General features: G+C 36.4%; 1 protein-coding gene across 13 annotated transcripts in view; it reads right to left on the bottom strand.

Annotated features, from left to right (window-relative positions):
* Positions 1–23,573, bottom strand: part of LOC150093031 (terminal uridylyltransferase 4-like) — a 621,373-nt gene that overhangs the window by 176,664 nt on the left and 421,136 nt on the right. For 9 of the 13 annotated variants that reach the window (XM_090413455.1, XM_090413456.1, XM_090413454.1 and 6 more), the window contains 2 exons: positions 19,718–19,821; positions 3,012–3,173 (listed from right to left, as the gene is read on the bottom strand). In XM_090413455.1, coding sequence (XP_090269581.1) covers positions 3,012–3,173; positions 19,718–19,821 — 266 coding nt within the window. The remainder of the gene's footprint in view (positions 1–3,011; positions 3,174–19,717; positions 19,822–23,573) is intronic. The other 4 variants (XM_090413459.1, XM_090413461.1, XM_090413462.1 and 1 more) reach the window with 3 other exon arrangements.

Raw genomic sequence — 23,573 nt, 5'->3', positions numbered from 1 at the left:
GAACCTGCCGATAGTAGGAAAGAAGTCTTGCAAATTACGTAAAGGATGTTCAGGTGCAGTGACAAAGTCTAACAGAAACAAGAAGGGATAAGCAGCTATAGAGGACCAAACTTCATGAATAGTAAGAACTTTCCATTATTTTTGTCAGAAAGAAACTTAGATTGTGACGGTGGTTTGTATTGAATGAAACTGCTTTAAAATTAGAGTTACAGGACTTTAGGCCTTGTGCTAACAATTGACTTAATTTACTCTATGTAAGAGAAAGCCTAGCTGAATTGTATTGTGATTCTAATTGTATTTTATAGTTTGTAGTCATTACTTAAGGCTGAAGTTATATATGTTGATGATTCTAGACAAGTAGTTCTGCTGAGATTCAGATGATTGTGAGAATTGATCGTGTAACTTATATTGAGTTGGTAGATATAACGTACATATTAGATTTAAGTCAGATTAATTTGTGTCATTTGTGTAATTCTTTCTTAGTGATGAATAAATTGTTTTCTTATCAAAATAACTTGCCTGATTTCTAAGTCTAATGCACTACTCATAAAATCGAACCAGTGTGTCTTAAAGTAGATATTGCCATGACTGCAGAGTAAGAAATATTTGTAATTTGGTATAGAGATAAGTAGAAAGGATGGAGCTGTGTGTCATACTGGGTGTTCTATTCTTTGGAGGGAGATACTACTTTTATCCTAGAATTTTGGTGGCACAGCTGACTAACAAATAAATTTTCCAAAATGTGATCTAGAATAAACACCAGTAAATCAGACAAAGAGACTGATTCTTGACATCTTGCACAAGTGATTCTTATTATTTGTGGCCATAAAATAGAAGTAACTTAGCTTACAATAAAGTGACAAGGAAGTTCAATTGGTAATCATACAAGACAAATTAAGGTATAGATATTAAACAAAAATAAAGTAAGAGAACAAACAAACACATTTTAACAATACCACATTAATAATGTGTATCACATTAATGGTACTGGATTCAGGAAATGGATGAAGCTAGTGACTTAGAAGTACTGACGGAAAGAGAGAGCTGAAGTTCAGGAGGCATACTGCAAACATTAAAATAGCTCAAATGATTACTTGGATGTTGAAAAATGCACTAATAGGTAAAGATAAGGAAGTTCTTATTCCTCTTTACAATCTTATCTTTATATGATTTGGCAATATTTGACTAATGATTACAGATTACACCTGGGTTTCTTAGGGATCAGGGGGTTGTAGAGGATTGAGAAATGAGCGAATAAAGTGGAATGCTGCCTATGAGAACAGGTTGAAGATGTGTGGGTTACACAGTTTCACTGATAGGTAACACGCACGTAGTACACACGGATTCACTGATAGGCAGAAATGAGGGAACATGACAGAAACTATAAGCTATTAAAGGGGTTTTATAAGATTGGCACAAAGGAAATTTTTCAATACATGACAAACAGAGAGAGAACTAGCAATCACCCAATGAAGTTGCATTTTAAGAATCCAACTAAATTTTAAGAATGTCATTAGAAAGAAAGGACATGCAGACTAATTGCCAGAATTAGTTGCAAGTGCCTTGACAGCGAATGAGTTTAAGAAGAGGTATGATAGGTTTTGTGTGTATAAAAGTTAATATGTCGCCCACAATGAGTCTCTGGGCTCCAATGAGATACCTATGATGGTAATAATAATTCTGACTTAATAAAGATTTTTTTTCTAAATTCAGAAATTATGATTTTAAAAAAGTATCTATTATTCAGTCACCTGGATCGCTTATTCTCTGTTAACACGTGTCTATGATTGCTACATTTTAATACTTGAGCTTGTGTTCTAATTTTTTCTTTTGTAATGAACAAAATAACCTGTTAATGGTTCTGGATATACGAATGCAATAAAAATATTGCTGTAAGTCATCTAAATGCTCTTCCATTATTCAAATTCTACTACTGTTTGAGTATCTCCAAAGAGCCATGGAATAGATGGATGCTGTAACGAATGTTCTGAAGTCAAAAAAGACCTAGGCTGCATTCCAATCACTAATATGTGAGGTATTTCATTTCAGATTAAAATAAACTTTTTAACTGACGGTGTGTATGGCAGGAATTTTTCTTCCTGCTAACTAATAAATTGTCCAGAGAACATACAATGGTCAGACAAAATCATCAGGGCCTATAATGGACCCAGATGCAGCTATTGGTTTTCATGGGGGGGGGGGAATTGGTAGCCTGGATTAGAGACTGTAATAAGAACCTGAGATAGGTGTCTAGATAACCAATAAAAGGGCTATCCTTAGGCCTGCTTTTGCAATGACATCTCCCTCCTTCTGTACGATAACCAACCAACCTCCTATCATTTGAACTAAGTGACCAAAAAAAAAAAAAAAAAATCCATTCCTAAATGCAACAGCTAGTACTTTTTCACTTATCCACTAATTTTAAAAACTGAAATGAGCCAACCATAGGTGACCTAAATACAGGTGTCAGTTGAGAACAAGATAATGATATAGGACTTAAATTTTTCTTTCCCAAGGGAATGGGAGGATAGGTATAATTTGAATGAAGGAGATAAAGTATCTGAAACCAGATCTGGGAAGGAAGAAAAGTTGAGATGGATTAGAGACTGCGATAAGAAGGTGACTAAGTAACCAATGAAGAGGCAAACCTAAGGAATATATCTATAATAGCATCTCTACTCTCTCTCTCTCAATAAATAACCAATTTTAAATGCACCTATCCCTGAAGTCTTTACAAAATAAGATTATAATTTCCTTTCTATATGTTTTGAAATATAGAAAATTGTAATTCTTTTCTACACTTTATAATGGTAAAATGTTGATTAACCTTTTGAGAAGAAAAGTCATCTCCTTCAAAAAGATATAATCAATTTTGCTCTTCAACTCAAAAATGCCCTCAGTTGAAATGAGAAGAAATGGACCATTTTACCACTATGAAGGGGAAAAAAAAATTACAATTTTGTTATTTTGAATTTTTCCAAGTTCAATGGATTAAATTAAAAAGATCATACCAACAAGTTATAAAGGCTGATATCTCCTTTAAGTCCAGATGACATATGACAAAACTTCACAATTGGAACTTTGGCACTAAGGATAGCATAAACATCCTTATAATCTTTATTTTTTCGAAGCATATTACGAATATCAAGGATGACAGCTTTCTGATCTATATCCTACAATTTAAACATATATAACATTAATAACATGTAAAAATAATAAGCATCCCGTTTCTGGGAAATCACTGATTTCACAATAATACTAAATAGAAGTCTTCCAATTCCTATACTTAGGTTTAATGGAATAAACACAGCACATAGAAATAATTAAACAAAAGTTTCACATAACCTATTTTGTCTCTATCACAGAGACATCATCAGGGATACAATCTTAAAATTGTAAAAGCACACAAAAACAAAACAGACAGTAAGCCTAAAGGGGCGGACTGGCCTTAGCTGTTGAGCAGGAGGTAAGAATTAACCTTGGAAAGTTTAACATAACCATATTTATTTAAATTTCTTTGTTTTTTAAAAAACTGTTGCTGATTCTTAAAAAAAAAAAGTTAGTATTTGTGAAGCAAAGTAGTTTTTCCCCATTTGATTCTGTGCAAGATATCTAAAAACATGCTAGACCTGACTAATCCTAGTTATGGCAACAGTTGTATTTCAAAAAGTATTTAAAAAAAAAATGGTGGTTTAAAAAGAGTAAATAACATTGAATATAGATACTGCAGATGAACCACATGTTACTCAAACTGGGAGATAACAGCTGCTGTTAGCAGCTGACATCTCCCAGTTTGACAGTAATATGATAATTTTCGAGAACAAAACACCTTGCAAACACCTGGAACTGGGAGGGAAAGAAAAGGATTTGGATGAATAAGAAACTAAAATTCATAAACCCAGTAATCCTCTCTATCCCACAGTGAATGCTATTCACCTCTTTTAAGTTAGCCAAACAGCTAAAATTTTAACCCCATTTATTGAACATACTTCATCTTAGACAAAAAATTCCACAAAATGCACAAATCATCAGTAGGCAGACTAACCTCCTTCTATTGAGAGAAACCCAAATTGCAACTGCGTCAATCACAGTCAAGATTCACTTTTCAAAATTAGACATTGCACAATTCCTCTTGCCACAAGGATGGCACCTATGCTTTGGTCAGATCTCACGCTGATTGCCAGAGAATGTCAAATTGCCTCTTCTTTACTCATCTTCATCCAAACACCTGCTTGAGCAAGTCCCCAAACTTATCCTAACCAGCATGAAGGCCCTTTATTCCTCATTCCACACAAAATTGCTGTCCACTTTCCAGGTCTTGATTCAATGCAAGGTGTACCAAAGTAGTGAATGAAAAAAAAAAAAAAAACGACTCAACTTACCACAGGTTGCTTACATCAAGAACACTAGCTACATGTTCAGCTTATGCTGATGCATCCATAGAATACTGTACACATGTTGAGGGTGGTATGTGCACATTATAGGTGGGTGAGTGCTCTCCACTATCTCGCAGACATTGTTTCAGCTCTGTCTTTTCTAAAGGTCTTCCATGGACACTGCTGCACTGCACTAGCAACCATTATTCCTTGAATTTCTCTTGGTATGCTAAAACAAGTGCAGTGCAGCTGTCCAACATTCCTTTTCAATATAACTTCAAACCAAACCTGTATCTTCTCTTCCTCTTTTATTCCATCTAGCTCTGTCCTCTGTAATAGCCTTAACCTCCTTACCGGCTGAGGTGGATGAATAGTAAGACCAAATTGCACTTCTTATCCATGTTATTCAACGGGTGTTACAGAATCGTATCCAGATTTAGTTTGACGTCTATAGACATCATAGCCAGTTGGGAGATTAACATATTTCTTCTTTCTTAACCTCGACTTGAATGTCACTGATGTACTATAAGTTCTTCTACCTCTTGTGGATGCAATAAATTATAAAAATAAAAATAATACATTGACAACAATAAAGTTGTCCATCATTTATCAGATGATTTGTATAAACATACATCTTGAGCGGTACAAATGAGTTTAAAAGTGCTATTGAAAGATTGTAGAAGAAGTGAAAGTGCAATATGCATGTAGGTATGAATCTGCATCTTTTTTCATCACATCATATTCACAAGTATATATATTTTGAAACAGCACGTACAAATTGCATTTCTCATAGAGAAGAATGAACTACATTCATCTGATTATAACATAAGAGTAAAAAAATATGGTAATCGTTCATCTTATTTAAGAGCTGCAGTATCTATAATTTCAATGTTATTTACTCTCTTTTTAAACCAGCATTTTTTTCCTTTTTAAATTAGAATCAGTGTGCCTTGTTGAAAACAAAATTTCACACCCATCTCTACATTAACAAACTGCCATCCATGCAGAAAAGTGAGCCATCAATCAGACCAACAGATAATCGGCTTCCACCAAGTATAGGCTATATGCTGGGTGGAAGAACAGTTCCATCGCTAACTACCTGACCCCCCCCCCCTCCAAATACAGAGCCACATGCATTTTCTTGTTGGAGGAAAAGGATTTTTGATTTTCTTAAGGTGAATCTAACCCACATGAATGGGATCAGATGTAAAATGAATATCAAGTGTGAAGCGAATCTGACTCACTATAAGTGGGTCAGATTCGCTTCACACCTATAGTGGGTTAGTATATACTAGTACTATATACTAACTATTACAGGTAGGTTAATCATTAAATATTCCAAACCTTGCTCTCAAGTTCAAACATGAACTGGCAACAAACTCACCTTCCATTAATGATATTCACCAACTTCTATTGCTGCAGCAGGATTCAAACTCATTACCTATCAGTTGGAGTGCAGATGCATACACTAGCAATATGTAGGAGTGGACAGAATCTGGTTCACTAGGCAAGAATAGAATTGGGTATTTTCCTTTTCTGGGACATTGGCTCCATATGCAAGTTGCTAGTATTTATCAGAAAATTAATCTTCATATCATGGAATGCATTGCCTGATAGAGTGGTGAGAGCATGAACAGTCAATGAGTTCAAGGTGTAATATGATAGACTTTGTGTTTTCTAGGAAGGACCTCCCACGATGAGTCTTTAGACTCCCATGGAGGTGTGAATAATAATAATATATCTATCTTCCTCAACTTACGCAACTAAACATGTAGCAATATTTGAAACGCCTTCACATAGTTCAAAATATATTGGTGTATATCAATCTTCTTTATCCAGCACTGTATCATAAAATAGAAATAGATTGCTATAGCAAAAACTACCTTTACAAATAGTGATACCTTCATACAGAAACTTATTCCTATCAACTTAGTCCTGTAATCTAGCAGTAACCAAGTGCTCCAACCCCAAAACTACAACTGATAAAAAGGCTATACCTGGAAGCCTCTGTCTTGGTACTACTCTTGTGAAGGTTTTTTTTATTATTATTTTTTATTTATTTTTAAATGTTGGGCCCATATACGAGAGGTTGGCTGGTCAACCTATAGTACATTAGTACCATATACAGGTGGTGGGTTGGGAAAGGAGAAACTTGTTTACATTTGATTTAAAAGCCTGTATGTTGTATTCCTTGGGAAATACGTCAGAGGGAAGACTGTTCCACAGTACCGCAGTGGCAGGGATGAAGGAGGAGGAAAAGAAACTTGTTCTGTGGGTTTCAAGGTGTACTGTGAAAGGATGTTGGGTAACAGCTGTGCATGTTCCAATGGGCTTAGTACAGAGTGGAGGTATTATTGATGTTGTTTCAGATAAACATTTCCCATGGAAATATTTATAAAATATACAAATTGCAGAGCCCAAGCATCTATGTGAAAGTGAGGGGAGCAAGTTGGTGAGAGATGGGTCATTATCAGTCTAATTGCTCCTCTGTATTGAGTCAAGCATTTTGAGGGAACTTTTAGGAGCCCCACTCCAAAGTGAGAGCAGTATTCGATAGCTGGGTGGATTTGTGATTTGTATAATGTTAACAGCTGTTTAGAGGTGAAGTAGCATCTTGAGCGAAAGAGAAAACCTAGTTTTTTGCAAGCTGAGGATGCTGTGATGTGTTTACGACAGGAGAGGCTTGATGTCAGGGTAATTCCGAGAAGAGAAATCTCATAATGTCTGGAAATTTGAGTATTATCATAAACAATGCTGGGGAAAAATGGTTCTTTTTTGTGAGAAATAAGATAAAACTGAGTTTTACTAGTGTTGAAGTTGACGAGGTTATCTGAGCCTCATTGGAGGATGGCTTGGAGGTAGGAATTAAGGGCAGTGGTAATTGATGTTCTGTGGTTTGAGGTGAGCTGTGTAGAGTAGGGTTTGTCAAATGAAAGGGAGGAGTGTAATGTGCTGTCATCTGCAAAACTGTGTATTGGGTTAGAGGTCAACTGAAGTAGGTCATTGATATATAGAAGGAAGAGGGTTGGCAAGAGAACTGAACCTTGTGGAACCATAGCATTAGTTGGATGGTGAGAGGATAAGGAGCCGTCTACCATCACATATAGTGTGCGTCCAGACAGGAAGCTGGTAATCCATCTGCAGAAATCCTGAGACAGTCCAAATGATGGGAGTTTGCTTAGCCTTTGTGCCAGACTAGGTCAAAGGCTTTAGAGATATCAAGTGGGATTCACCGAATTTCTCCATGGCTTTTGTCCAGTGATGGGTGATGTATGAGAGTAGATCTCCTGTTGATCTACTTCGATGGAATCTGTACTGGTGGTTGCTTAATAGCCGGATACCTTCAAGGTAGATTAGGCGTTGAGAGTTGATGGTTTTCTCCATCACTTTAGATAGGACTGAAGTGAGTGAGATAGGACGGTAGTTAGATGGCAGTGATTTGTCACCCTTTTTAGGAATGGGTTGAATATAGGCCAGTTTCCAGGCTTTGGGATATATACCAATGGAGTAAGAGAGCATGTACAGATGGCATAGGATAGGAGTCAGTTCTGGTGCACACACACACCTTCAGGACAATTGGAGGAATGCCCTCAGGGCCAGGAGACTTTTTTGTATCTAATTTAGACAATGGGTTTATGATATCTTTTTGGCAAAAGGATATAGGGGCATTATATGTTGGGTAGTTGGAATGACTGGGGGGCATTTGCCATTGTCAGTTATGTGTGCATTGGAAGCAAAGTGGAACTATTCTGCATTCCTCTCACTACTATGGGATTAACCCAACTACAAGTCTGATTAAATTAACAAGGCCAAATGTATAGTCAACTCCTTTGTACATCTGCTAAAAATAACATATGATATATTATATAACCTGCATTATTAACATTAAGCATAACTAATAACCTCTGATTCATCTGCTTCCTCTCTCTCTCTCTCTAGTATTTCTCTCCCATCTGGACTTTGCATACATTTCTTCATCAGAGGATGTAGTGGTTACTTTATCATCACCTTATCCACCAGTGTCACACTTCCATAATCATTCTTCCACTCATTCACCACACAGCAGAAGAATTCCTGGGAATTCCTTTAACAAGAATGGCTAATGTTGTCCATTAGCCATTCATGTACTGCACTTTTCACTACCTTTTTTTGAACCAACTTACCATTCTATGCCTTCATTTCCTACACTTCTGCTGTTTGGAACAGGTCTTTCCCAATGACTAAGTTGATAAGTTATATAGATAGATAGAAGAGAGGAATTTGTTTATGTGTTTTTTTTTTGAAAACCTGAAGGTTGTAGTCATTGGGAAAGACTGTTCCAAACAGCAGAAGTGTAGGAAATGAAGGCAGAGAATGATAAGTTGGTATCATTCTGTCTCTCTCTTCATACTTATTCCTTAATAGTCCTCATACATCAGGTCACTACCTGCTATCCTGTAACCCTTCCATAGCTTCTTTATGCCCAATGCTTATCTAGTTTCTCTGTTCATCCATTTCATTACAACCCTATTTATCTGTATGTTATGCAATGGCTGCTTCAGAAGTGTTTTAACCAGACATCATGCTCTATTAACCTTTTTTTCCTCATAATTCATTGTCTTATAATATTAATGTCAAGGGTGAATATGAAGTTTCCATAATCACACCTATTAGTGCTACATTACAAAGGTTGTCTGAAAAGTTTTTGACCTGACACAAACTTTTCAAGCACATCGAATTATTTTAAGATAATCTTCTCTTAGACTAATGCAGTTGTTCCACTGGTGCTGCAAATGTCATTATACCATATTTATAAGCTGATTCGACACTATCATCCTTTCTCTCACTACTCCCTCACTCCATTTCACTGTTAAACTGAAGTATGCTGTTCATTGTTCTTAGTTTAAACTCTCCAAAGATAATTCCTGATACAAATCCAAAACAATAGTGCATTTACAATTTAAAATAGCAACAACAAAAAACAGGATCTATGTATGATGTCCACCCAGATAGTTAACTAATGTAAAAATCTTAAATGTTTATAAATGCTCCGTTATTAAACTTATATGTTTTAAGAGAGAAAAAATACACATAGTATACATACAATATGTGGATAGGGATGTTTTTTCTCCTCCCAGATATTCAGGATTTTCATCCAGCATATAGGCCAAACAACACAGAGAAAAAAAAAAATACTATTAAGGGACAGCAGATAGTACAGCATGTGTGACAATGGATTATGTAGTGAATCAGTGGACAGCAGACTAAGTAGTGGGTGAGTCAATTAGTGGATGGTAAATGCCATACCATGGATGACAGATTTTTTGTGTGTAGTTGACAGAGAATGCCCTCCTGAGATTAGTCTTAGACTCCAGGAAGGTATCAGTAATAATAACTGTAGGGTTTGCATGCATGCAATTCAGTTCAAATTTTTTGCAGACTAAACAAAGCAGGTAAATACTTAATTGAAGCAATTTATTTCACACGACAGAGTTTTTGAGGAGGACCAGATGATGGTCTGGATCATCCAACTCCACATGGATAACAAAGATATTTCTCTTAACTGATTAACAGACAGAGATTACACCTAACTGATTACCTTTAAATTATGAGAGCGCAAAAAATAAGATAACAGCACATCATGTATAAAAATGTACTATTTGCAAATGGAAAAGGACGAAGAGGTGAAGAGCAAGTTTATATCATCCTCATATAACTACAGAATAGCATTATATAATGTACTATTGTCACAGTATCAGTGAAACATAGTCACACAGGTAAAGGTGAAACTGAAATATCAAAAATTTCAGTTTCTACTATTGCCACAGTATCAGAGAAACATAGTCAACACAGGTAAAGGCGAAAAGTGAAACTGAAACATCAGGAATTTCAGTTTCACTTTATTTACAGCGGTTAGCAACAGTTAACAATTGAGTAAAAAAAAAAAGATGGAAACAAATGCTTATTAAATAATGTTCTCATTTTACATCTATAAAATATATATGCAATTACAATACTTGAAACCATATGCTAAATATATATATATATATATATTATTTTTTTTTCTTTTTCTGGCTTACCCTTGAAGCATTTTTTTAAAAGTCTGTTGTAATTATTATGTGGAGAGAATCTAAAATTTCATACTAGATTTCAATACAGCAATGTCAGATAAGTTTCTAGTTAATTATGTATCGTATTATATGCATGTATGTGTGAGAGAGAACTGCTGTAGGAGATCTATACATGAAGTGTATATTTCAAATTAGATATAATTTTCAGATAAGTTTTTGGTTAATTTAAAATTTTTATGGTATTGATGGTAGTAGCGTTGTGAGAATAGAGTAGTAGTGGAGAGGGTGAGATGTGTTTAGTGAAGTAGAGTGCCCTCCCATGATGAGTCCTTGGACTCCTTGGAGGTGTCACATAATAATGGCAATAGTAATAATATATTTTGGCTCCATTATATTTTATTGACTTTTGCTGAACCATTTTACCATATATAGTGGGGATTTCTTTTTTGCTCTGATTCACTAAATTCTGCTTAACAGTATAGATATATATTCTCATATTGTACTTGTGTAAGCTATGAATATTCAACATGATGTTAAATGCCATCAGATGTTAGCGCCAGATTCATGAAAGTCTGTATTTTAAATATAAGAGGTTTTTGTATGACAAGTCTGTTCTCATTTTATTATTATCCCAAGACTCCATGAAGTCAAAAACTCATCTAGGAGGTCCTTTTTGTCATACACATAGCTCATCACTGTGCCTTAATTCTCCCCTGATTTCCCACCATTTGCTGTAAAAACCTCTCCAACAATGATCCGATAACAACCCCTTACTAACTTGTAGTGCTCTATCATACCATCCCCTCTTCCACCTATTCACTAGACTCTATAAATTGCATATTCTCAACCTTTCCTCATATTCAACATTCCAGAGATCAGAAACTACCTTAGTAAGTCATCTCTGGACCCTTTTCCAACATCTCTTCGTCCTTTTGGAAACCATGTGATCAAATCTGTGCAGAGAAGTCCATGTGTGGCCTAATCAGAACCTTATGCAATGAAACAAGCCTCTCCTTACTTCTACAAGTCATTATTCTTTGCATCATTCCCAGAATTCTTTGTGTTGTCCTCACAATTTTGGCAACATGTCCCCTAAATTTCAGATCCTTATCTGCTATCACCCCAAGATCTCTTATTTCCTCCACTTCCAACAATATATCCCCACCAAGCATATAAGAAAGGACTAACCCATTTTTGTTTCCCAAATTTTAAAACCTTACATTTTGTAATATTGAACTTGCATCCCAATTCCATGCCCATTCACTCAATTTATTCAAATTTTCTTGAAAGGAAACAATATCTCTAATCTTCATAGTTTGTCCCAAATTTGCATCATCTGCAAACAACTGAATATCCACATTCAAATCTTCACCAATATCATTAACATACAGGTTAAACAGCAATGGCCCTAAAACAGATCCATGAGGCACACTAGTGACTTAGGGAGCAATAGCCTCTTCCTGGATATTGCTCCTCCATACACAACTTGCTGATACCTTTCAGATAGCCAGTCTCCAATCTAATTCACTAATCTAATATCCAACCCATTTGCTCTAGTTTGACTATCAACTTATCATGTGGTAATCTATCAACTGTAATAAGTAAGTAGATTACTAAAACATGACCTCTCTTTAGCAAATCCATGCTGTCTATCAAAGATAATACCATTGTTGAAAACCCAACTCTGGATCCTAGTTCTCAGCAGCTTTTCCAGCAACATAACCACAACACCTGACACACAGATAGGCCTATAAATTGATGCCTGAGTTCTAACACCTCCCTTATGAAGTGGCACAATCTTGTCTTCCTCCTTCCACTCCTTTGGAACTTGACCCAGTGCAAGACTCATTAAAAAAATATGTCAAGGCAGATGTCAACTTCCTGGCACATTCCTTCAGAATACATGGTGACATATTATCAAGTCCCACAGCCTTATTAACATCAAGTTTTCTCAGTTCACCCATACACTTCTTGCTCACTTACAGTCAGTCTCTCCTCCCCATCATCATTATTATGCTCATTAATTATCTCCACTATATCTTCCACAGAAGTTGTCCTTATGCCATTTTTTTTTTTCAATCAATGTCATCTTTCCATAATCCTTTTTTTTTTTTTTTGCTGGCTTACATATCAAAAGAACTCCCTAGCATTCTTTTTGACTTCATTAGCTAACTGCTGCTCATACTTCACTTTTGCCACACTTACCAACTAAAGTCACCCTCCTTGCTTGGTTTTTGTAATCCTCATGGAATTGGTTATTATCACTTCTCTTATGCTGCCTCCATAATGCTTCATAGTCACTACCATCAATATTACCAGGTCTATAACAACATCCAACTAAGTATTTCATTCTGTTCACTTCTAACTCACAACATACTGCCTCAAAACCACTGGCACTGCTTTCTTCTTGCTCTTGCATCTCTACTTTGTATGGACAGAACTCTTTCTTTATCATCAATAGCACTCTCTCCCTCCCTTTTTACCCTTTCTATCCTCATGAAACATAATACCCTTCCATCTCTGTTCCTGTCAGGATGTCATCCTCATCCAACCAGTCTCACTTTATTTCAATAATTTTTGGGTGAACAGACTCAAGTAATGTAACCATTTCATTTGCCTTGTTTCTTACACTTCTAGCATTTGTATACAAACACAACAGCTTATTCCTGGATCTATAGCTAGTTCCACTGATAACACTTATTTGATGTGACTTCTTCATGCTTAACTCGAGCCATTTCTTTTTCTCCTTATTCATCTTCGAACCTTCCTCAGATCCAACTGTTTTCCCTTGATCCCAGGTCATCCCCTTCCCTTTTTGTCTACACATGCATTCATTCACATTCTCTTGGAGCATCTACCTTTCTCATGCTATGTTCCTCTGTCCACCCTGAGCCTCCCTGTTTCCCTGTCTGTCTTACACACCTGTTCTCTCATTCTCCATACTCATGCCACTCACTTCTTTATTCATAACCACCTCTTCAATCTCTCCTGTCTTAGTCTCCGTTCTTCCACACCGCTTACCACTTGATCAGATTCATTCTCTGCACTCACTTCTCTACCTTCCAGCAGTAGTCTCTCCAAGCAACTCACACTAAAACCACTCAAATGAAGTCCATCGTTCCTATGCAGTTCACTTTGTCCTTCAAACTCATTCCACACATATTAACAAACTGCACTCCTTTCTGCTAACATATCATTCATAATCCTTGCTCTCCGCCTCATCTCATCGCTGTCATACTTGAACAACACGCTTGCTACCTTATCTATCACACTATTCTCTTTTATCCGTCTCAACAATCGCCTGATATCCAATCTGACGTGTTCTTTGTTTGCAGTCAAATCATTTGTAGCTATTACAATTACCAACTCTTTTGCTCGCTTACTAATGCCTCAATCACTCTACTCATTCTACCTCCAGTAAAACATACTTTATGCATCCTCTCATCCAGCACACCTTTAATAATTGAATCACCATACAACACCACTCGCAGGTATTTTGTTACTTCTTTTATACCAACATTATTTGTTTTCATCATTTTCACTCTTCCATACATACCTCTAATTCTCTTAACTTCATTCCAAATCCATTCCATCTCTTGCCTCATCTTAACCATCCGATCTTTTAAATCTTACATCACATTTTCTCTGTCATTCATTCATTCTTTCGAATTTTCGAACCTTTCATCACACTTTTGCTCTTTTATATTTATAGAATATATGTATGTAACTATAACACATATATAACTATACATAAATACACTAATATACAACAAAAACCACAAGAAGATGCAGAGAAAGTTGAGTTACAAAAGACAGCAATGTCAGCTAAGGTTTTGGTTAATTATGTATGGCATTAGATGAATGTATGCATGAGATAGAATTGCTGTAGGAGCTCTGTAGTTGAAGTGTATATTTCAATTTAGAGATAATTTTCAGATAATCTTTTGGTTAATTTTAAAAAGCTAGTGACTTTACAAAAGAGGACAGTCACCAGTGGTGTGCTACAGGGGCCAATATTGTTTAACTGGCATATTTATGATCTTGAGACAGGTTTAACTGGAAATGTGCAACTGTTTGCAGATGATGCAAAACTGGGGAGAATGGTAAGGAGACAAGAAGATACTGTGGCCTTATAGGAAGGTATGAATAGATTCTATGAGTGGGAAAGTGAGTGAAATTATCAGTTCAATGTTGCAAAGTGTACGTTTCTGAAATTTGGCAAGTTAGGATGGATGCAAAGCATACACTTGGTGGGTAAATTTTGAAGAAGGTAGAGGGGATGAGAGATCTGTTGTTGCTGTTTTAAAGTCACCACAGTGGATTATGGCAATGATGCAGAGGACTTTGGAATGCAAAAATAAACAGGTTATGGTTCCATTGTATCAGGGCCTTTTTGGATTCGTATCCTATCCTTCTCATCCATCCCTTAAAAAGGGTTGGGTCCCCTCTCCAATGAGGGGTTTACTATGAATTAATGCAGCTGGTTCGTCACTCCTCTGCTGCATCCCCTATGACTGTAATCAATGTATGTTTAGGCTAGTTTGCCTGTTCTGAGGGACAAAATAACCTGAGTTTCTGGGTGAAAAAAACCTCTATCTCCATATGAGACTGGCTAACTCACCTTTTGTCGAAAGAGACCAGATAAAGGTTCCTCACATCAATGATGGGAATTGAACCCAGGTCTTTCTGACCAAAGGGCTTCGTATATATATCGACTGAGCTACAGAGGCTCCTTATTTGGATTACTTTGCAAATTTGGTAACTTGGTTTTTATGGGGATGAGGATATATTAAAGAGTGAGTGTCAACAGAAGACTGATTAAGGTAGCAGCACCTGGTCTTTGTAATGTGAGGTATGAAGAGAAAGATTGAGGAATGCAATTTGCAAAACCTCTTGTGAATAAGAGGAGGAGGAGACGGGATATGATTGTGATGTGAGATGCATAAATTGGTAAGGAGTTTTTAACCAGGCTAACGTGGAAAACTTTTTTCATAGAATGAGAGATAGGAATGGAGGAGGAGGTGATCACTGGATTATATAAGGAGGGTGTGAGTAAGCAAGCAAAGAGCAGGTTCTTTGCATACAGTATGGTTAGTAAGTGGAATGCATTGCCTCAGTGTGGAGAATGCAAACATGCTGAACTACTTTAGCATGTTCACTCAAGGCAGCCCAGTAAAAAAATTTTTAGCTGCATGCTTGCCAGTGGGATGAAATGAAACAAATCTTTTCATGCTTCCGGTTTACAATTTTGGGAGATGTGTCACAAATCATTACTTATGCTGTGTAAAGAAATAGCTATGTAGAAGGGATAAGATTTGTTGCTTTCATAATAAGTCACCAATAATCAGGAGAATTTCTATAATTCGTTGGTATATTAAAATTAATAAGAGGTAAAGGTAATTATATAATCTGTTACAGATAAATATTATTATTACACCCTCCATGGAATCGACAGACTCATCGTGGGAGGTTCATTCAACTGACAACATATTTATCATAGAGAATCTTAAAGTTCTTAACACTCCTTGCATTAATAACACATTCTGGTAATGCATTCCATTCACTGACAATTCTCCATGTCAAAAATCTACTCCTCACACACTTTTTCACCACACTTTACATAACTTTTTTACAATCCCCTCTGGATCAATATGATAAAATCGTCTCACTAACTTAAATGTCTCTATCATATCACCTCTCTTCCTCCTATACACCAAACTCTGCAATCCACATCTCTTCAACCAAAGTCCCGATAATGTCTTAGTCACTCACCTCTGGACCCTCTCCAATGTCTCCACATCACATTGAAAACCAAGTGATCAGATCTGAGCACAATAGTCCAAGTGTGATCTGAACAGTGGCACAACCACATCCTTATTCTTGCATGTTAGAGTAATTCTTAACATAGTAGCACTACGATGTGCAGCCCTAGCAATATGCCCTCTAAACTTCAGTCTACTGTCAACCATCACTCCCAAATCTTTAATCTCATTTACTTCCTGCAGTACGGCACCATCGATATAGTACACAGCCTTATATTTCTGCACTTCAAAATGCAACACCTTGTACTTATTGATATTAAAACTACAACCCCACTTTTTTGTCCAAGTAAAAAGTCTATTGAAATCTTTCTTGAGGTAATTAACATCAGCAGTGCTACTTATAATTCTTCCCTACTTTGCATCATCAGCAAAAAACTGAAGATCGCCAGTCAGTCCACATGATATCATTTACAAACAAATTAAACAGCAGGGGCCCCAAGAACAGAACCCTGGGGCATGCCACTGGTTATTACCCTTCTTTTTTGAGACACTGCTCCATCATACACAACCTGCTGGTATCGTTCAGAGAGTCAATCTCTGATACATCTAACCAATATATTGTCTATTCCCATCCTCAGCAGCTTGTACACCACCTTATCATGTGGTAATCTATCAAACGCTTTTGCAAACTCTAAGAATATCACTGAATATGATTCTTCCTTACCTAACACACTCGTCACCTTATCATAAAATGCAAGTAAATTACTAAAACAGGACCTACCCTTCAGAAATCCATGCTGACCTTCATAAAGAATGCCATGTCCATCAACCCAATTCTGTATTCTATTCCTTACCAATCTCTCCAACACCTTGATCACAACTGGAGTTATACAGACTGGCTTATGGTTGGAGACTTCTGTCTTAGAACCATGCTTGTGGAGTGGTACTATTTTGACCTCTTTCCACTCCTTAGGAACCTTAGCATCTGCAAGACTTTCATTAAATAACCAAGTCAAGAGCATAATCAACAGAGGTGCACATTCCTTAAGCATACATGGTGATATGTCATTCATTACCACAGCCTTATTCATATCTAACCCAACCAACATCTGATACACCTCTGTTTCTTTCACTTCCAATTGTCCTAATACTTGCCTCTCTTCTATATATTGTACCAGATCATTTATACTAGTATGATATATGCTGATAAAGTACTCATTCAATAATTGCACTATATCAGTTGCAACTGTTAGTCTGCTGCCATGACTATCTACCAATGTTAGTCTGCCTTAATTATTCTTACGCTTTCTTGCCATATAACAGAAAAATTCCCTTGAGTTAACCTTGGTCTGACTAGCCAATCTCCTTTGATATTGCACCTTTTCTTTCCTTACCATGCTCCTCACCTTTCTAGCCTGCACTTTATACTCTTCATGGATTCGATCACTACCAACTGTCTTGTACCTCCTCCATAACATTTTCTTTTCCAGCACAGCTTACTTGATTTCACTGTTCATCCATTTCACTCCCACTCTATTTACTCGCTTAAACCTCGGTATTCAGATACTGCCTTATGAGTTTCCATACATTGCTTTTGTCAGATACTGCCTTATGAGTTTCCATACATTGTCAACATCCTTTTCGCTCAGCTCATCTATCCAATGTAGTGATGCCAAACGGCTATAGAGCTTCCTATAATCACCTGCTTTATACTTCTAAATGTATCCATTTTTGGCAGTGACCTTTTCTTGTTTCATCACTTCTCAAACAAGTACCTCATGATCACTCTCACTAACTGGCAGCAATGTCAACACCTCATTAACAACTACATCTTGTGAACTTATCACCAAATCCAAAACATTAAAGCATCATGTGCTGCTTAAGATACTTATCGCTCAGAAATTCCATAAACTCGGTCTCTTTGTTCCCATACACTTCTCCTCCTTCCAGTCTATATTCCTGTAATTAAAGCCTCCCATCAAGATCACATCTTTTTACATGCCCAACTAATTTGCTAAACATTTCACAATTAGTATTCTCTGCATTCCCTGGCCTGTAACATCATCCTATTAGATATACTAACTTGTTCATTTCAACTTTGCACCACACAGATTCACAAATAAATATCTAATTTATAGTTGTGGTATAATGGGTAGTGTGATAACTTGCTTTGATAGGGATTAAATCATATGTCATCCTATAAACTTTAGTTATGGATATGCGCATTTATGATGAGCTTTGGTTTAAATGGGAAAAAAAAGGAGGGGAGGGGGAAGTTTCTGAAAAATTCCAGACTACTAGAACTGCACTCCAGAGACACAAGCAAAACAAGGTAAAAGCTTTAATGTAGCAAGTTAGATATACAGTAAAATAATACCTTAAAAGTCTATTTCAAAATTATGGATAACAGAAAAATTTTTAAATATTTTTGTTGACCTTACATCTACTCCTTCTGTTCTATAACCACAAGGAAAAAAGGACTTTAATAGTCACACAGTTCATTTCAGAGAATAATCTGGTTAATCTTAAAAGATTAACAAGGTTTATTTTGTTTTTGGAAATCACTTGAGGTAAAAAGGTGAAATAAAGAATTGTGAAGCTTTATGATCTACTGTGTGACCACTTTGCAAGGGTATATCATCCAAGGAAAGATATTGTTATAGCAGAGGTGACAGGGACTGATGTGAGAACAGAAGTTGATGATGAAAGTTTTTCCACTTGACTAAACTATAAATTAAAGATACCAAGAAATTATATTCTTAGTTTAATCCTTTATCCAAATGTGAAGTAACTTCAGGACTGGGCAACTTATATATAGAGGCTAATGACTTGACATTACTTACCTTAGTATCCCATAATGCAAACTGAATAAAGGATTAAACCAAGAATATTTTTTCTTGGCATCTTTAATTTATAGTATAACCAAATGGAAAAACTTTCAACATCTATCTCTAATCCACAGTATTTTAGTAATAAAGTGCGACATATTTTGGCTACTTGTATATGGAAATATGACTTCTGCATTACTTTTACCTTGATATTACTTCTGGGTTTGGCTCCCACCGATGAGACCTCAATAAAGGTCGAAACCGGTCTGGGTAGTGACCATTCCCATAATGCATAGCATTAAAGATGTCTGAAAGGATATGTGCTTTGCATGATGCCATACTAAGGCAAGTAATGTGAAGCCATTAGCCTCTATATATGAATAACCCAGTCCTGAAGTTACTTCAGGGGCAAACTTTGTGATCGTCTACATTTGTGATCGTCTACGAAAATACTAGTGGTGGAGGTGAGCAGCAGATGGCATTGGTGTAGTGATTATAGCAGTGGAACATTGTATAGTTGGTGAATTGAGTGGTGGAGGCAGAGAGTTGTAGAGTGGATGCCCTCCCTCGATGAGTCTACTCCCTGGAGGAGTCACATAATAATAATAATAATAAATCCCCCACTTATAACAGGAACTACAGAAATAACCATTATTTTATACAATTAAGCATAAAGGATTGTAACTACTAACTAAAGTTACCTTTAAAGATATTTGGCCATTAAATGATGCACAGATATCAATATCACTTTGTGGAAAACCAAATCCATTACAAGAAGAACCAAACAGCTCCAGTGTTATTGCTGCTTAAATTTAATTTAAAAAAAAAAAAAACATGAATAATGAATATACAATTTTACTTTATATAAAATTTTAACAGAAAATAAATTTTTTAAATATTTAGAAAAATTTCAATAATTTAGAAATTAAGAAATGGATAAAAAAATCATCACAGCAAAAACATTTTCTTAAGTTTTTTTTTTTTTTTTTGTGGAGCAACCAATCACACTACACCCTCTATTGAGCAAATGAACAGGCATGGGTGTGACGGATGCCCACTGAATCTCTCTTACCAGAGTGCATAACTCCAACTATGAAATGTTAAGGTGCCAGTGTGATGGTACGGTCCTGTTTTTCTTGGTTTAGCCTGAGACCTCTGTTTATAATGTGACGAAATGAACTCCAAGATGTATCTGAACATTATGGACCATGCAATGCTCCCTGCTTTGTGGCATTTCTATGGAACAGAACACTGTCTATTTCATCAAGACGACACAACATGTCATAAGGCTGCTGCTGTAACTCTATGGTTTGTAGACATGAAAGTCACCACACTTGACTGGCCTCCACAGAGTCCTGATCTCAACTCCACTGAACATCTGGGGAACGAATTGGAGAGTCAGATGAGGTAAAGGAATGTCCATTCCATAACAATCCAGAATCTTGTTACAAGCCTACAGGAAGAATTGTCCAAAATTCCTATTGATCACTATCATATGTTTGTGGAAAGGATGCCCCATAGGAATGATGCAGTTATCACAGTGAAAGTAGGCCCTACATCTTATTAAGTTGAGATCCATGGCTGTCTGTTGACTTCTTTCCAAGCAGTATATATAATCAATGAAGTTCTGAGGTCTTGTATCTGGGGAGATCCAGGTTCATTTTATGCCCTTTTGTGTGGGATAAGTGTGTTGGTTATGGTGAGATCATTCTGCAAAAGTAAATTTCATCAATTTCATACCCATGCCATTTGTTTCTTCTAGTCTAAAAAAAGGGTAGAAAATTCCTTCCTATATCTATTCCCATTTTTGCATTCCAGTCTCTTTGTACTTTCAGAAAGTCTTTCTTGTATCAGGTTACTAATTTCATTACTTCCAGATCATCACATGAAATTGGTGGGTGCATATACTTGTATATTACATATATTTAGATCTTACTGATACTGCAAGTCTACTATTCTCAGGTTTAAAGTCTGTGACAGTGCTTAATATTCTTTTGGATCACATGTGCTACTTCTTGTTGCAGTAAGTAAATTGACCATGTTGATACAATGATCTAACATTCCACAATCTATTCGTAAATCTGTTTCTCAGCTGAAATTTGCGTTTAAATATCTTTGTATTCTTTGAAAGATTACTGTCACCAATAGCACATTTTTCATCATCTTTCCTGGTGTCCCAAAGATGATGGGGTTCTTGTTTATCCAGGTAACAACCAAGCCTGTGTTATATCTCTTTCTTTGTCTTATATTGTTTCCTTTTGCTTTTCCTCTTATTTCCTTTCCTTTTATTTCTTTTTATTTCTTAGTTTACTTCTGCACTTTGCTATAGGATGATCAATTGTCACATCACGTGTACTTAGTTAAGCTGATGTGTCTTCCTACATTAATTCTTCTATCGCTATAATTAGTTCTATCATTTAAACATTAAGGTTCCCACAAAAACGGTGATGCCGCTGGTGAATATGCCCGTGAACGAGGCCGATTCACGAACACAGATATCTATCTCCTATGCTAAAAGAAATCAGAAAATTTTATTTTATTTATAACTGTGCCACCTGAGTTCTTCAAGTAAAGCATCAGAGATATATCCTAGCACCTGTGGGATACAGCTAATTCTAATTGTGAGCTTAATTAACAGTCGTGGCAATTCCCCAAATTCTTAGCTTACAGCTTTGGAATTTTTTGTGAGGCAGTGCATTGTACAAAGATCAGGCGATAGTCCCTATTAAGCAAACAAAACACATTTTGCAGTTTATGCAGTTGTGGCCGTCTAACTGTTCATTAAATTAAATATCCCAATGCAGATTCAGTGCAATGCTAACTTTGAAACAATGCTGGATGCTGTCACGTTCTGTTATTCCCGTTCAGCATCTAGCATTGTTTCAAACTTAGCATTGCACTGAATCTGCATTCGGATATTTAATTTAATGAACAGTTAGACAGCTACAACTGCATAGAATGAACTATTTTGAGTAATTTCTCATTTCTGGTGTTTAAACTTTTAGTTATCTTTGACCCCTGAAGATGTAAGTCAAATGACTTACGAAACTTGTCAGGTTTATTTTTTATTGTTATTTATCTTAATAAACATGTGGTCAAATTACCGGAATCTTTCTTATGAACTACTAAACCACAGAAACCTATGCCTACAATCAATTAAGCTTGCCATTAACAGTGAAAGGAGATTCTCATATTCCACAATTCTAGCTGGCACTATTCCTAACTGATGTTATGCTAGCATCTCGATTTCAAACCTTGCTATCTGCAACAATACTATTAATCTAGTAACTCTATGTCCAGTGGACTTACAATCATCCTTCTGCACTTAACTATTGATACAAAAATCTACTCACAGGTCCTTATTACCACATATAGTTCCATCAGCACATGAGATCCTTAGCTGTTTCTGCCGATTCTCCTAATCCGTTCTGTGTACTGGATTTCCTCATTCAGTGCTCGGCAGCCATCCTTCTGTAATTCACTTGTGAGAGTAGCAGCACATCTTTGCTGATGGAACCAGCTCGAATGGAGGCATCCTGCTTTCAGTGCACGAGGTAAATTCCCTTACTTGCTACACATGACGGAAACTTTCAATGTTCCTCCACGGCTCCCCGTTTCCCACAGATTGTGTACAGATGAGTCCAATTGGGTCTACGGACTGCAGCTAGAAGACTACGAGAAAGAGAATGAACCTTGTTCTTAAGGCCTCCTATATACAGTTTTTTGATAGTTCCCTGTTTCAGGGTTGGAGACTTCCCCCCCGAACATCCTGTGATCACTCTGACATCAGCAGTCTTGACCTTGAGTGTAGGTGGGAAAACTTCCTTGTTCGAATGACCTTCAGCGCTACTGTTTGCTTTCACATCCGAAACATAATCCACTGTAATCCTTTTTTACTTGAGGCAGAACTATTTCAACACTAGGCTATTTTTACAATATCACTCCTGGATTTACATAAAGTGCACAATCTTGAATATTTATACTATTTTAATAATTTTATGAACAATTCAATGTTACTTACTCCTTTTTGCCAGGTACTCATGTGGGTTTACAATCAGTATGGCAATGTGTAGTTTTATTATATTTACAATATTTACGACCTCTGTAAAATTCGATGCCAAAATATTTTAAGAATTTCTACTGCATCGAGTTTTACACCTGCATGACATTCTGTAAGACTTCCTCCATATCTCTTTAGTAGGTAATTAAGGACCAGTGGTACCCATCTCTTCTCTTCTTTGCCTTTAATAATTTAGCTGAAAAAAGTGCAACAACCTTCATGCCCAGGTGACCTGACCAGCCATATGTATATATACACTATCAGCAAGCTGCATTTGTTCTGTCCAGTGTCACACCTCCCCCAGTATAAGGCAACTTGCAGGAAGGGTGATGTGCCTTAGAAGAGAAGACATAAATATCAGATCTGATAATATTGGTGTTCTGACAGATAACAGACTCATTTGGTGAAAATTTAATCAGAAGCTAGAAAAATTCATTCAGCATGCTGTACTATCATTACTTCTGTCACCCCAACCCATCACTGAAGGTACATATCAG

The sequence above is a fragment of the Typopeltis vanoorti genome, chromosome 24, assembly GCF_054136105.1.
Source record: "Typopeltis vanoorti isolate ZY-2024b chromosome 24, IOZ_Tvanoo_1.0, whole genome shotgun sequence".
Lineage (NCBI taxonomy): Eukaryota > Metazoa > Arthropoda > Arachnida > Uropygi > Thelyphonidae > Typopeltis > Typopeltis vanoorti.
This window is presented reverse-complemented; position numbering and strand designations above follow the sequence as displayed.